Source organism: Bombina bombina, chromosome 4, assembly GCF_027579735.1.
Source record: "Bombina bombina isolate aBomBom1 chromosome 4, aBomBom1.pri, whole genome shotgun sequence".
NCBI lineage: Eukaryota > Metazoa > Chordata > Amphibia > Anura > Bombinatoridae > Bombina > Bombina bombina.
In genome coordinates, this window is record NC_069502.1 from 676,942,757 (window position 1) to 676,958,807 (window position 16,051).

Genomic DNA, 16,051 nt, shown 5'->3' on the forward strand with positions numbered 1-16,051 from the left:
TCTTCTGGCAGGATTGGACTTGCAAGAAGAATCTAAAAAAAGATGTAAAGAAGAGCATCTCATAGTGCAGTTTATCCAAAATACATTTTCAGTGAATACAAAGTTGCTAACCAGTGACTACTCACAAGGGGGTGTGCACTAATAAAGTGCAATATCCGCAGGTTGGGCTTTGCAGTCTCCAGCTGACTGATTGGGGCAAGGGCTCCCTCAGAATTTAGTAGCCTGGATATTGGATCTTGTAGCCTTTACAAATATAAAGGACACAGAACTTCTCCTAGTGCAGGCTAAACTTTTAACAGAATGATTCCAAGAAAAAATACAAAATAAGTACTCACATTCCAGTTTGCACAATGAAATTGTGCAAACAAGGCAGGCTGAATGTTACAGACACCAGCTGTCTGAATCAGGTCTCCCTGATGAAAAAAGCTAGTCAGCTGAGAAACGCGTTGCATGTCTTATAATAAAACTGTGATTTTAAGTAGTCTGCCTTTTAACTACTTTTTTTTACTTTGGAGCACTTTACACCACAGAACAATCCAGGGAGACCTGATTCAGACAGCTGGTGTCTGTAACTTTCAGCCTGCCTTGTTTGCACGATTTCATTGTGCAAACTGGAATGTGAGTACTTATTTTTTATATTTTCTTGGAATCATTCTGTTAAAAGTTTAACCTGCATTAGGAGAAGTTATGTGTCCTTTACATTCTTAAAGACTATAACATCCAGTATCCAGTCTACTAAAATCTGAGGGAGCCCTTGCCCCAATCAGTCAGCTGGAGACTGCAAAGCCCAACCTGCGGATATTGCACTTTATTAGTGCACACACCCTTGTGAATAGTCACTTGTTAGCAACTTTGTATTCACTGAAAATTTATTTTGGTTAAACTGCACTATGAGACGCTCTTCTTAAAGGGATACTGAACCCAATTTTTTTTCTTTTGTCATTTATATAGAGCATGCAATTTTAAGTAACTTTTTAATTTACTCCTATTAGCATTTTTCTTTGTTCTCTTGCTATCTTTATTTGAAAAGGAAACATCTAAGCTAGGGAGCCTGCCAATTTGTGGTTCAAGACCATGGACAGCACTTGTTTATTGGTGCTGTCCAATCAGCAAGGACAACCCAGGTTGTTCACCAAAAATTGGCCGGCACCTAAACTTACATTCTTGCTTTTCAAATAAAAATACCAAGAGAATGAAGAAAATTTGATAATAGGAGTAAAATAGAAAGTTGCTTAAAATTGCATGCTCTATCTGAATCACAAAAGAAAAAAATTGGGTTCAGTGTCCCTTTAACATTTTTTTTGTGTATTTAATATATGTATCAATATGCTTTTACATTTCAAAAAGACATGATATGTACCTAGCAGTAAGGTAAGATCTTATCAGTGCAATGATCCACTGTCAAATAAATAAATGTTATTTTTATGCACAAATAAAAACATAATGAAATGTAGTAGTCTAGAGGGACATCTTTGTATTTTTTTTTAAATAATTAATATATGTTCAAAGCCAGGGGCGAACAAGGCACTTGCCTAGGGTGGCAGATTGGGAGGAGGCAGCACTCTTTTGTGACTATATTTTTAAGTATTATACAGATATATAATGGGAGATTTCGCCCAAAGAGGTTACATTCTAAGGGGGTATAATAAGAGACTGCCCATGGAGCTTACAGTTTAGAGGTAGCTCTGAACCTTTTATTTATTTAGCTAGCTGTTGTCTTTCTATATATATAATACAACAATAGATGTGTGTGTGTGTGTGTGTGTGTGTGTATGTATGTATATCAGTGTGTGCATGCGTCTGTATGTGTCACTGACTGTTTGTGTGAACATTTATTTTAGAAATGCCGTAAAAAAAAATTCACATTACTCCCTGGCCAAAAAATGTTATGGCCAAAAAAGGCCTAAAACCTTGGAGGGGGAGGGGCAGCAGAATTTTGAGTGCCTAGGGCAGCACATAACCTAAATATGCCACTTTTCTAGAGTATGGGCTAGATTACAAGCAGAGAGATAATTTATCGTGGGTCCACAATAAATAACCAGCCATTACAAGTAGCTGGTTATTTCTACCGTGAGCTCGCTGTAGCAATTACCGGCGGCGCTCCAAAAATTAGCCAGTGGTCAGATCTCTGGTTAATTTTAAAAATGTCCCACCACAATTGCCCCCAAACTTAAGTGTGTAGTGCCTTTAATAATGATAACAAGAAAAATATTAGCATCTTTTTTAAAATTAAATATTAACTGCACAAAGCCGTTTTTAGGGGTTAAAGTGATCGGGTCTGGGGTGTTAGAAAAAAAAACGGCACTGAAAAGTGCCTTTATATTGCGGTCTATGGGGACTCTTTTAAAACTGCAAATATATATGTATATATACATATATATTTATGTGTTAATAGTCATATACATATATATTTTAAATCTGCTGCCCATCGCTGCGCAACTTACCCCCTTCGCTGCACTAGGTTCTATGCCGTGTATACAAAACCAGATAGAGTTGCACCACTGATCTTCATTAATGTTTTTATTCCTTATAAAGGGGCATGTACAACAGTGGTCTATAGAGATAGGACATGAATAAGGGTGCAAGGCCCGAAACGTATTCTATTTTTGTACATGCTCCTTTATATGGCATAAAAATCTTACTGAAAATCAGTGGGCAGCTGTATCTGGTGTTGTATACAGTTTGTGGGCTTACACAGTGACTCATTCAGCTCAGACACCCTTTGGATATACAGAGTGCTGGATTACTATTGCTAGTTTCTAAACCGTGTATGACGGCATCAGAACGAGGCTCCCATTAGAGCCTTTGGAAGGGTGCTCTCATGAGCGCAACGCTTCAAAGCTTGTATTGCTGAGTGGAGCGCAAATATCGTGATTGAGAAGCGCAATGTTGCCCTCCACTCATAATCTAGCCCAATATGTGAATATATCATTATCAGTCCTGACATTTCAATCATCTGACATATTCCCTACATATTTTTGTTTGTTTATACATTTCCTGTGCTTTTCAAAATAGGATAGATTAATATCTACAAAATATGAACCATTGTGGTTTTCCTTTATTAGTATGGACATTTTTAGTAACTTCTACTACGTTTTCTTGTTTCGTACAAAGAATTAAAATTGCTTGTTGGACATTCTGTAAATTGAAAATGTGGTATTTCAGGAATAAGATAGGAAACAGAAAGTCTGGCTTTTGAGAAACTTCGAATGCTTTGTAAATAACTTTCTCTGCTGTTACTCACTTTCTTGAAAAATATGATATAACATGAGGGTAAAAGGTGACAACATATAACACCATAATTAGATGCAAGTATAGCTACCACCTCTACTGCAGGAAGATACATTCCATTTGTGGTCAGATATATCGGAATAAAAGAAAACCATACAAAGATATATATGAGCATGCTAAATGTGATATACCTTCCCTCATTGTACTTGTCAGGTAACTTTCTCCCTTTATAGGCTAAAGCAAAGCAAACAAAAGCAAGAAAGCCGGTAAAACCTAACATAATTCCATAGCCCAAGATCGAACCTTCATGGCACTGAACAATAAGAATTTGGGGGATATGGCTGATCTTAGTAACTGTTGGTCCTTTCAACAAAAGCCATAGAGTACAAACACAAACCTGACACCCTGTCAATGCTGTTATAACTAGAACTGGCTGGTAGGTGAGTTTAATATTATATTGGATTTGTTTACCCAACTCAAAGGCCAATACAATTCGAAAGGACTTGATCAGAATGCAAGATACACAAAGAGTGAAACTAATACCATACAGAGGCTGTCTGATCTTGCAAGAAATGTCACTTGGTTCACCTATAAAAAACCCTGTGCTGGCAAAACTGCATAGAAGGGAGATATTCATTATACAGGTATATATGCCCCCTGCTGCCTTAACAGCTGGAGTGTCAAAATATTTTAAAAAAACTATTCCCACAATTACTACTAACAGAAAGCCAACCATAGCAAAGCTTGACAAAATAATGGCAAATGGATCCTTCCAATGGAAATACTCAATTGTCCTATTTTTGCAGTATGAGCTTCCCTTTTCAGACCACTGGTCAAAAGGACACTTGATGCACTCATTCATATCTAGAAAAAAAGAGAGAGAGGGAGAAAAGAAAGAAAATATATAACTGAATATTGCTATAGAGGTTGTGAAAGAGAAATCCTTAGGTTCTAAACTTTATTGTAGGGGATATGCATATTTTATGTTAAAAAAAACTCCAACAAGCAAACTCCTAAACCTAGGAATTTACCCACCTTTTATTTTCACATTTTTACATTAAAGGGACAGTCAACTCATAAAAATTTTATTGTTTAAAAAGATAGATAATCCCTTTATTACCCATTCCCCAGTTTTGCACAGAAAACACGGTTATTTTAATACACTGTTAACCTCTGTGATTACCTTGAATCGAATCCTATTCTGACAGCCCCTTGATCACATGACTTTTTATTTATTATCTATTGACTTGCATTTAAGCCAATTTGTGCAGTGTCAGTCACAACCCACGGGCATGAACACAATGTTATCTATATGGTTCACATGAACTAGCACTCCCCTGTTGTGAAAATCAAATAAAAAAGCATGTGATAAGAGGCTGTCTTTAGTGGCTTAGAAACAGGCAGACATTTAGAGGTTTAAAGGTTATAAAGTATTATTATTATTATTATTATTATTATTATTATTAATATAACAATGTTGGTTGTGCAAAGTTAGGGAATGGGTAGTAAAGGCATTATTTATCTTTTTAACCAATAACATTTTTTTTTTTTTACTGTCCCTTTAAAAGCTTTGCAATGCTATAGTGCCAATGCCTACCTTTATTTAAAATAGTTTTAATCTGTGGGTTGAACCCCTCTGGTCACTTGGAAATAGACATTAGGGTCAATTTACTAAGCAGCGTATGCTACTCTTTCCGCGCAAACCTCGCCGGAATCAAGAGTTAAGAAGCAGCGATCGTTAGACCGCTGGTCCTTAACTCGCCCGTCACCTCTGAGGTGGCGGACTGCAATCATCCCGATCAAATATGATCAGGATGATTGACAACCCCTGCTAGCGGTCAATTGGCCGCTAACGTGCAGGGGGCGGCATTGCACAAGCATTTCAGAAATGCTTGTGCAATGATAAATTCTGAAAGCTACAGTGAATCATTTCCGCCCGCCATATAATAAATGGGCCCCATTGACTCAGACCTTGGATACCTAATTCCTATGTTTACTTTCCCGTACATGGATTTAGGGCATTTCTGTATAAGCTTTGATAAATTACTGTTGTAATAATAAATCATGATATTCAGTTATAAAAAAAATATATTACTTATTCAGAATATATTTATTTACACAAATAACTGTATTATCTATTGTTTGTTTATGGCACAAGGATTCTTTGGATATCCAGTACCCTAAAATGGAAAGGTATCAGAGGCCTGGTAGTTTAAATATTGTAAAGCCACTGTATTAATAGAGATAATACAATAAATATTGTCATAGTGTATAGTTTTCTTATTTTAATGTCTAGACTGTTTAAAAAAATAACGCAAATTTATCTTGCATTCTTATTTTACTGCACTGAGCAGTATTTAGGGCGGGTTAAATTGAGGGTGTGTGGGGTGTTTGAAAAAGAAACGTCACTGAAAAGTAACTTTACATCGCTGTCTATGGGACCCTTTAAATATATATTTATATGCTTATATACATATATATTTATGTGTATGTACACATATTAACACATAAATATATATTCATATACATAAATTAATTATTAGTATTATTATCAGGTATTTATAAAACGCCAACAGATTACGCAGCACTAAACAAGTAATAATAAAACATTACAGGGATGCATTACATACACAAAAAACAAGTACAGTATTGGGGTACATTACAGTTGTAGGTGCAATAATGAGTTATACAAAAGGGGAGGAGTGCCCTGCCCTTGAGCACAATCAGTAGTAGTTCACTTTAAATACAAAGTGGCCTGCGGGTAGAAAGGCTCTCAAGCTTACAATCTAAAGGAGAGGGAATGGACACAAAAGTTAAGGGAGAAGGGAAATATGTCTGATATAAGGCAGGGTAAACTGAGAGTGGGTGAAGTGTGTGGCGAGCAAATGATGGTTGGGAAAGTGTAACAGAATATGGTAAAGTGTCAGTACAGAGGCTGTGAGTGTGAAGTAGTGTATCTATCCTGGTTCATTAGTGACAGCTGCACCTAATTGCAGTTAGGAGGTGTTTATAGATTAAGATAAACACCAGGGTGGGTAGTGGAGAAGGAATTGGAGGGCTAGTGCTTGCAGATTTTCTGGGATATTGCTGTTAGTGTGTGAGCTTGAAAGTTGCTGGCAGATTTTCTGGGATATTGCTGTTAGTGTGTGAGCTTGGAAGTTGCTGGCAGATTTTCTGGGATGTTCATGATTTAAACAGATCACACACTTTTAAACAACTTTCCAATTTACTTATATTATTTAATTTTGCTTCCTTCTCTTGTTATCCTTTGCTGAAAGGTTTATCTAGGAAAGCGTAGGAGCAGCAAAGAACCTAGGTTCTAGCTGCTGATTGGTGGCTGGTTATATATACCGATTGTCATTGGCTCACCCATGTGTTCAGTTAGAAACCAGTAGTGCATTGCTGCTCTTTCAACAAATGATACCAAGAGAATGAAGCAAATTTGATAATAGAAGTTAACTGGAAAGTTGTTGAAAATTGTATGTTCTACCTAAATTATGAAAGAAAAAATTTGGGTTCCATGTCCCTTTAAGTAACTGTGGTGTTAAGACTGCAGCTACTTAACCTCACTGCCACCTAAAGTATAGTGCATTTAGTACATCCCGTTCCAATCTGAGCATGGGGCATTGCACTAGCAGAGAACAAAGTAGGTTTGATAATAAAAGTGAATTGTCTAACTCACACACAAAAAAAGTTGTGTTTGCTTAAATGATAAAAATGTAAACATTGTATTTATTATTTATAACCTATGGATCTATGTGGTCACTTAATTGAAATGAAAGCGATCCCAAGTCTTAGGGAATCAGCTCTATAAAACATGCACATTGACTAAATATGAATGTTTTCCAAATGTTATTAATTCCAGATAAATATCTATACAAAATATATAGGGGGTCGATTTATGAAGCAGCGGATGCTGCTTCCGACCCACTCCGCTTCAGGTCTACCGGAAGCAGAAGCTAAGAAGCAGCGGTGGTAAGACCGCTGCTCTTTAACTCGTCCCCCACCTCTGAGGCGGCCGACAGCAATCAGCCCAATCTGATACGATCCGGTTGCTTGACACCCCCTGCTAGCGTCAGATTGGCCATGAATGTGCAGGGGTGGCATTGCACAAGCATTTAATGAGAAATGCTTGTGCACTGAGAAATGCTGACAGCGTATGCTGTCAGCATTTATTGATGTGCGGCGGACATGATACGCTACAGCAGATCATGTCCCCTTGCACTATAATAAATCGGCCCCTTAGTCTTATTTTATCACAAATATAAGGATTTTCTTAGAGATATTTTAATATATGTCTGCAATATGCAATAATTAAATAAAAAATAAACTTTCCCAATTATAAATACTATTTACCTACAACTAACATGAGAATAGTTTACCTACTCTGTGCTGCCTTAAATTCAACATAAATACATTTAAGTCCAGTTACACTCATATAAACACTATCTGATAAAACGTTTTAATATTTTTTTTAAATATTTTTTTAAGGGCTCAAAGATACAAGGTATTATTATTATTATTATTATTATTATTATTATTATTATTATTATTATTATCAGTTATTTGTAGAGCACCAACAGAGGCTAACATCATGGGTCTAATATGCAAGGTATAATAGGCGCTGCCAAGAATTTTACTGTTGTAAATCATCTCTCATAAAGGTGATCTAAAGGGCAGCTAGGCTTGTAGCCTTACATGCTAAGGGGGTTTAAGGGGACGACAAAAGGAGGAGAGGAACTAAGATAAGAAAATGGGAGGCCAGAGAGGATGGAGTTGCAATAGTCAAGGCGGGAAATGAAGAGACAGTGGATTAAAGTCTTAGTAGTGTCATGTGTGAGGAAGTGGTGAAGTTTGGAGATGTTGTTAAGGTGGATGCGGCATGAATTGGCCAAAGACTGCCCTTGGGGAATGAAAGAGAGATCTAAGTCAAGTGTAAAATTGTATGTTCTATCTGAATCATGAAATAATTTTTTGGGGGGTTTCATGTCACTTTAACATATTTAGTAATTGTACTTTTTAATTTCCTCCTTTCAAAGTTGATTTCTCTTTTCATGCATCTTTTTTATTTTTGTTTTCCAAAAAATGTAAGATGTTTAATGTACTTAGTCCCTACAATTCTGAACAAATACAAAGCTTCTCACCATAACCATCTGAGTAGTAGCCTTCTGCACATAAACTACAATTGTAGCAGCATCTTATGTCTGAATGCACCTTATACTGGCCTGGACGGCACGGCATCGAGCATTTTGAATCGGGAATCTGTAAGTTAAGAAAGATGAAGCAAACTTTACAAAATTAGCAATTTTATTAAAGTGACGGTAAACGTACTGTTGCAAAACATACAATATACAATCTGTGACATTTGTTACCTACAGATGTAAATGTAAACTATTAAAACAATAATAGCATCTCAAAGGGTAGGCTATTAAAGGGACAGTCTACTCCAGAATTGTTACTGTTTAAAAAGATAGCTAATCCCTTTATTACCCATTCCCCAGTTTTGCATAACCAACACAGTTATATTAATATACTTTTTACCTCTGTGATTACCTTGTATTGAATACTCTGCAGAATGCCCCCTTATTTCAGTTCTTTTGACAGACTTGCATTTTAGCTAATCAGTGCCCTTTCATAAGTAACTCCCCAGGCGTGAGCACAATGTTATCTATATGGCACACGTAAACTAACACCCTCTAGCTATGAAAAACTGTCAAAAGTATTGAGAAAAGGGGAGGCCTTCAAGGGGTTACTAATTAGCATATGAGCCTACCTAGGTTAAGCTTTCAACTAAGAATACCAATAGAACAAAGCAAATCTGATGTTAAAAGTGAATTGGAAAGTTGTTTAAAATGGCATGCCCTATCTGAATCATAAAAGTTTAATTTTGACTAGACTGTCCCTTTAATCATCATCTGTTCCTAGTTGAGCAATTTTCTTCTGTTTTTTATTTTGGAACAAAAAAATAATTCAAACTTAATTCAACATAGCCATTGGTAGGTGAATGGTTCTGCATTTTCACACTGGCTGCCACCTTCTTTTGAAATTAAGAATGCTTTATTCCCTTATGTGTAACGTTTTGGGAAGTGTTTCCCCGAAACGTTACACATAAGGGAATAAAGTGTTTTACCCCTTGTTAAATACGGTGAGTGCCTTCTATTATATATATATATATATATATATAAAAAACATGGGGTGGGGTCAGCACTCTCAGGCCGGACCGGGTACACATCCTATGACCCTGCAACATGCACAGCCCTGGGTGCAAACCAGCACTCTCAGGAAGCTGTACTGTCACCAGAGTCACAGGCAGTTAACCCCAGTCAGGCCTGGGTGCAAGGCCCAAACAAGGAAAATTACAAAAAATAATATTTTTTAATATAAACACACAGAAAAAGTCCAGCACTCACTCACAAGCTCTCAACTAAGATAAAAAGCAGCAATGGAAGAATTAGTTACCGCATCTGGCCAAATGGGAAAAGCCCAGGTACCTCGTCAAGGTTTCTTCAAAATAAACCTGGGTCCCTAAACAGCCACACAATGCAGGCTCACAATCAAACAACTGTGAAAAAAAGCAACTGTGAAAAAAATGGAGGGTGCACAAGCTTATGTAATTTCCCAAACATATACAAAACATGGGATGGGGTCAGCACTCTCAGGCCGGACCGGGTACACATCCTATGACCCTGCAACATGCACAGCCCTGGGTGCAAACCAGCACTCTCAGGAAGCTGTACTGTCACCAGAGTCACAGGCAGTTAACCCCAGTCAGGCCTGGGTGCAAGGCCCAAACAAGGAAAATTACAAAAAATAATATTTTTTAATATAAACACACAGAAAAAGTCCAGCACTCACTCACAAGCTCTCAACTAAGATAAAAAGCAGCAATGGAAGAATTAGTTACCGCATCTGGCCAAATGGGAAAAGCCCAGGTACCTCGTCAAGGTTTCTTCCAAATAAACCTGGGTCCCTAAACAGCCACACAATGCAGGCTCACAATCAAACAACTGTGAAAAAAAGCAACTGTGAAAAAAATGGAGGGTGAACAGGCTTATGTATATATATATATATATATGTATAAAACTTCACCAGAGACCGCACTCCCCGGACTTGTTTAAATGTGAAAAATCACTGTTTTATTATGACGTTTCGGTGTCTCCCCCTTTATCAAACATATACAGTGTGTCATCACTTACATACCTCTATAAATACCCCATAACTCTCGTAGTGAACAGCTCTGTCAAACCAGGAACTCCCCCAGCGTTCCATCGGCGCAACTGTGCAGGCGCGATGGATGCATACGGAAGCCCGAGTAGGCCAACTGAAAAAAGCTAAAGACAAAGTGTCTGTAAATCATTACGGTACCTGAACAATATACATAAACACAACTGGGAAAATGATCAACGATTTAGGCGCAAGAATGGCCAACCAAAGAGCGGCCATAAGAGCAGCTATTGAGAAGGGTGATCCCGAGCAACCTATGGCCAGACACTTTGCTAAAGCCAAACATAGTGTCGCGGATCTCAAATACGTGATCATTGACCACATCCCCAAACCCATCAGAGGTGGGGATAGGGCAAAGATGTTGCTACAAAGAGAGTCCAAATGGATCTATGTGCTGGACACTCTGATCCCTAAGGGATTAAACATCCAATTTGATATGCATTGTTTTGTATGACCACAGTGATAATAGGTTTACAGGCTTTGCAGGTATATATATACTTCAGTTTATACAGAGAACATCCCTTACATATGATGGTCTATCTGGATGAGATATCATAATACTAATAAGAGATGCATAATTACCCCAAGAACATAGATATGATTATGCTCTACAAATTTTTGCATATAAGCATAGGTTAGTAATGGACACTCTTATGTTCTAATTGGTTATGCATTGCTTTATGTAACCATAGTGATAAACTATTCACATTCTTTGCAGGTATAAATATCTTGGCCAATACTGATAATGTCACTTTTATATGATGATTCTGTGAGCTGGAACACCCTAAATGCTTATAATAGATGCATAATTCCCCTGGGGACGTAGATATGAGTATGCTGCACAAAGTAATGTATATAAGCAAATGCTATGAGCAACACTATATATGTCCTTAGTTATGTTCTATAAGTGAGTGGATATAGTCAGCTAATATGCCTTATTGAAATGTTTGTGATAAATTTGCTATACAATGTTTTGATTATAGTTGATGCGGATACTGCAGTTGTGTTTATGTATATTGTTCAGGTACCGTAATGATTTACGAACATTTTGTCTTTTGCTTTTTTCAGTTGGCCTACTCGGGCTTCCGTAGGTATCCATAGCGCATGTGCAGTTGCACGGATGGAACACTGGGGGAGTTCCTGGTTTAGCAGAGCTGTTCACTACGAGAGTTAGGGGGTATTTATAGAGGTATGTAAGCGATGACACACTGTATATATTTGATAAAGCGGGAGAATCTGAAACGTCAAAAATAAAACAGTGATTTTTCAAGTTTAAACAAGTCTGGTGAGTGCGGTCTCTGGTGAAGCTTTGTATGTGATTTGTGCACCTGCACCCCGGCAACAATAAGGAAAAAAACGTGAGTGCTTGGTTCTGAACTTTGTTATATATATATATTTCCAAGTTATAATACAAGCACTCACTGGACTTGATACAGGTGAAATAAAAAGTGTTTTATTCAATATAAACCAGTGATGTTTCGAGGTGTTCACCCCTTCATTAGACCAAAAATTGTACAGAGTGAATCAAACATTTTATACCCATTGGAACCCCACCCACTGTGCAAAAAAAATGCCCAACTGTTGCCATAGCAACCAAAGAAAAGACAAATATATTGTGAATGCTCATAGTTACTAATCCTGTGTTAATATTATACAGTGCAATAATAAACATGTAGTGTAGTAATAGTGGGACCATTTGCAGAACATCAATCCTTGCTAGTGATAAAAACAAATTCTCTATTTAATGTTATCACAAACCTCAATTGTTATCCCTGCACTGAGAAAATGGCTGCACTGAGAAAATGGCTTCTTAAGACCCGTCCTCAAACTATGTGTAACAGCAACAAGGGAATGTATCAATGTGTATCATAAATGTATCAAAAACTATTTGACATAACAGTATCCAAATCAATGTATAGATGTGTATAAAGATACAAATGTTTAGTGTAATCACTTTCAACTCCTATAGGTGTAACTATAGTCTCACTACAAATGTATCCTCAGAGTTACCTACATGTAGACAAACTGATCGAAGTATTTCAACAAAATAAAGCATAAAAATGCAATACCAAAGTCTAGTTAAACATATATAATTAAACACATAGATAAAGCTAGCATCAGGGAGCAGAAGTAAATTTTCACTATGTGTATGTTACATCCATATACATATCTTAAATGTCTCATTACAGTTACATCATGGGGGGAAATTAAACTAAGCAATTATATACAGATCAGATTAATAAGATCAATAAATCAAAGTCTATCTACAAGAAGCAGTGCCAGCCCACAAAGAGGGTGAGGGGTTAAATATAATGCTCTATCATAAAGAAACTGATCACAATTCCATTCTTCATGCTGATAGCTGCCATCCTCGTCCACTTCTTAGAACTATTCCGTGAGCACAAATGCTTCGAGTGTCATGCAATAATACATCCAGTGACAGACATGCACTCCAAGTACAGCAAATGGAACAAAAGTTTGCCTCTCGTGGCTACAGTATTGAAGATATTGTGTTGGCAAAGACAACAGTATCAAATATAACACAGCAAGAATCGATACAACACAAACCTTCCATGTATGACTTTCACCACGGTTTACTCACCGCAATTGAGGACAATGTCTAAGACACTTAAAGGGACACTAAACCCCTTTTTTTCTTTCATGATTCAGATAGAGAATACAAATTTAAACAACATTCCAATTTACTTCTATTATTTATTTTGCTTAATTTTTTTAGATATCCTTTGTGTGCAGCAACCAATCAGCAGCTACGCTAGATATGCTTTTCAGCAAAGATTATCAAGAGAATAAAACAAATTAGATAATAGAAGCAAATTAGAAAATGGTTTAAAAATGCATGCTCTTTCTAAATCATGTCCTTTTAAGAAGGGTTGGCATGTTATTAACAGTGATGCCATTTTACCTTTTGATATATGCACCACCAAGGATGGGGTTTAAGCGAGGTAAAAACCTCAGGGATCTTTTGATGCATACTGACCCCCAACATTGTTACAAAAGAGAAACTTGGTTAAAACGAAAAAAAACGTGGATCATTTAGGTGCCCTAGCTGCACGGCGTGTCATTCTATGATACAAGGGAGTGACTTTAGACACCCACATAGCAATCAGAGGTTTAGGATTAAACATTACTTGACCTGCATTACAAAATGTGTAATATATATGCTCAGCTGCATTTGTGGTCTGTTTTACATAGGGAAATAGACAGGTGATATAAAGAAACGTATGGCCAATCATAGGAGTGCTATTCGGGCTGCCATAGACAAGGGTAACAGCGATCAGCCTGTAGCCAGGCACTTTGCGGAGAAGGGCCACACTGTCAAGGACCTACGCTTCCAACTGATAGATCATGTTCCCCCTCTGAAGAGGGGTGGGAATAGGGACCAGCGCCTTTTACAACTAGAAGCACGATGGATCTACAGGCTTGATACGGTACAACCCAGGGGCCTTAACACAAATGTGGACTGGCACTGCTTCTTGTAGATAGACTTTGATTTATTGATCTTATTAATTTGATCCGTATATAATTGCTTAGTTTAATTTCCCCATGATGTAACTGTAATGAGACATTTAAGATATATTTATTTGGATGTATCATACATATAGTGAACATGTATGTATGCTCCCTAATGCTAGCTTTATCTATGTGTTTAATTCTATATGATTTTGATAATCTGATCCGTTTGTAATTGCTTAGTTTACTTTCCCCATGATGTAACCAATATGATACATTAAAGATATGTATTTGAATGTAACATACACATAGTGAAAATTTACGTCTGCTCCCTGATGAAATACTTCGATCAGTTTGTCTACATGTAGGTAACTCTGAGGATACATTTGTAGCAATATATTAGACAATAGCTGGTATATAAACTTGTTATCTCTATTACTAGGTCCAATATAGTACTATAGGTACACCTATAGGAGTTGAAAGTGATTACACTAAACATTTGTATCTTTATACACATCTATACATTGATTTGGATACTGTTATGTCAAATAGTTTTTGATACATTTATGATACACATTGATACATTCCCTTGTTGTTGTTACACATAGTTTGAGGACGGGTCTTAAGAAGCCATTTTCTCAGTGCAGCCATTTTCTCAGTGCAGGAATAACAATTGAGGTTTGTGATAATATTAAATAGAGAATTTGTTTTTATCACTAGCCAGAATTGATGTTCTGCAAATAGTCCCACTATTACTACACTATGGCCACTTTTATCAAGGTCTGGCAGACCTGTTCTGACAGTGTGGATCAGGTCCGCCAGACCTCGCTCAATTCAGCATTGCACCAGCAGTTCACAAGAGCTGCTGGTGCAACGCTGCCCCCTGCAGACTCGCGGCCAATCGGCCGCCAGCAGGGGGGTGTCAATCAACCCGATCATACTCGATCGGGTTGATTTCCGGCGATGTCTGTCCGCCTGCTCAGAGCAGGCGGACAGGTTATGGAGTAGCGGTCTTTGTGACCGCTGCTTCATAACTGCTGTTTCTGGCGAGTCTGCAGGCTCGCCAGAAACACGGGGCATCAAGCTCCATTCGGAGGTTGATACATATGCCCCTATATGTTTATTATTGCACTGTATAATATTACCACAGGATTAGTAACTATGAGCATTCACAATGTATTTGTCTTTTCTATGGTTGCTATGGCAACCGTTGGGCACTTTTTTGCACAGTGGGTGAGGTTTCAATGGGTATAAAATGTTTGATTTACTCTGTACAATTGTTGGTCTGATGAAGGGGTGAACTTCCCGAAACGTCACTGGTTTATGTGGAATAAAACACTTTATTTCACCTGTATAGGGTTGCCACCTCAGCCATGTTTTCCTGGACACTTATGAGTTATACATGCTCCAGGGTGTGCAGGGAGGAACATGAATTTCAACCCTGGATAGCACTCAAATAGTGACACTGAACAGCACTATTCATGTTCCTCTCTGCACACCCTGCATCATGTATTTCTCATAAGTGTCCAGGAAAACATGGCCGAGGTGGCAACCCTAGTCCCACTCCTCTTTGCAGATCCTCTCCAAGTCATTAAGGTTTTGAGGCTGACGTTTGGCAACTCGAACCTTCAGCACCCTCCACAGATTTTCTATGGGATTAAGGTCTGGAGACTGGCTAGGCCACTCCAGGACCTTAATGTGCTTCATATTGAGCCACTCCTTTGTTGCCTTAGTTGTTTCCTGGTTCAAAGGGCCACTGAACCCAAATTTTTTCTTTCATTATTCAGATAGAACAAGCAATTTTAAGCAACTTTCTAATTGACTTATCAATTTTTCTTTGTTCTTTTTGTATCTTTATTTGAAAAAGCAGGAATGTAAGCTTACAAGCCGGCCCATCTTTTGTGCAGCACCTTGGTAGCGCTTGCTGATTGGTGGCTAAATGCATTGGCCACTAATCAGCAATCACCAAGCACTACCCAGGGTGCTGAATCAAAGATAGGCCAGCTTGTAAGCTTACATTCCTGTTTTTAAAATAAAGATACCAAGATAATGAAGAAAAATTGGTAATAGGATTAAATTAGAACGTTGCATAAAATGCAATGCTCTATCTGAATAATAAAAGAAA

General features: G+C 37.6%; 1 protein-coding gene across 1 annotated transcript in view; it reads right to left on the reverse strand.

Annotated features, from left to right (window-relative positions):
• Positions 1–1,237: 1,237 nt before the first annotated feature.
• Positions 1,238–16,051, reverse strand: part of LOC128655535 (G-protein coupled receptor family C group 6 member A-like) — a 119,434-nt gene continuing 104,620 nt past the window's right edge. Inside the window, exons 6-7 of the mRNA XM_053709139.1 lie at positions 8,376–8,493; positions 1,238–4,095 (exon numbers count right to left, since the gene is read on the reverse strand). Of these exons, the coding sequence (XP_053565114.1) occupies positions 3,077–4,095; positions 8,376–8,493 (1,137 nt within the window). The 3' untranslated portion in view covers positions 1,238–3,076. The remainder of the gene's footprint in view (positions 4,096–8,375; positions 8,494–16,051) is intronic.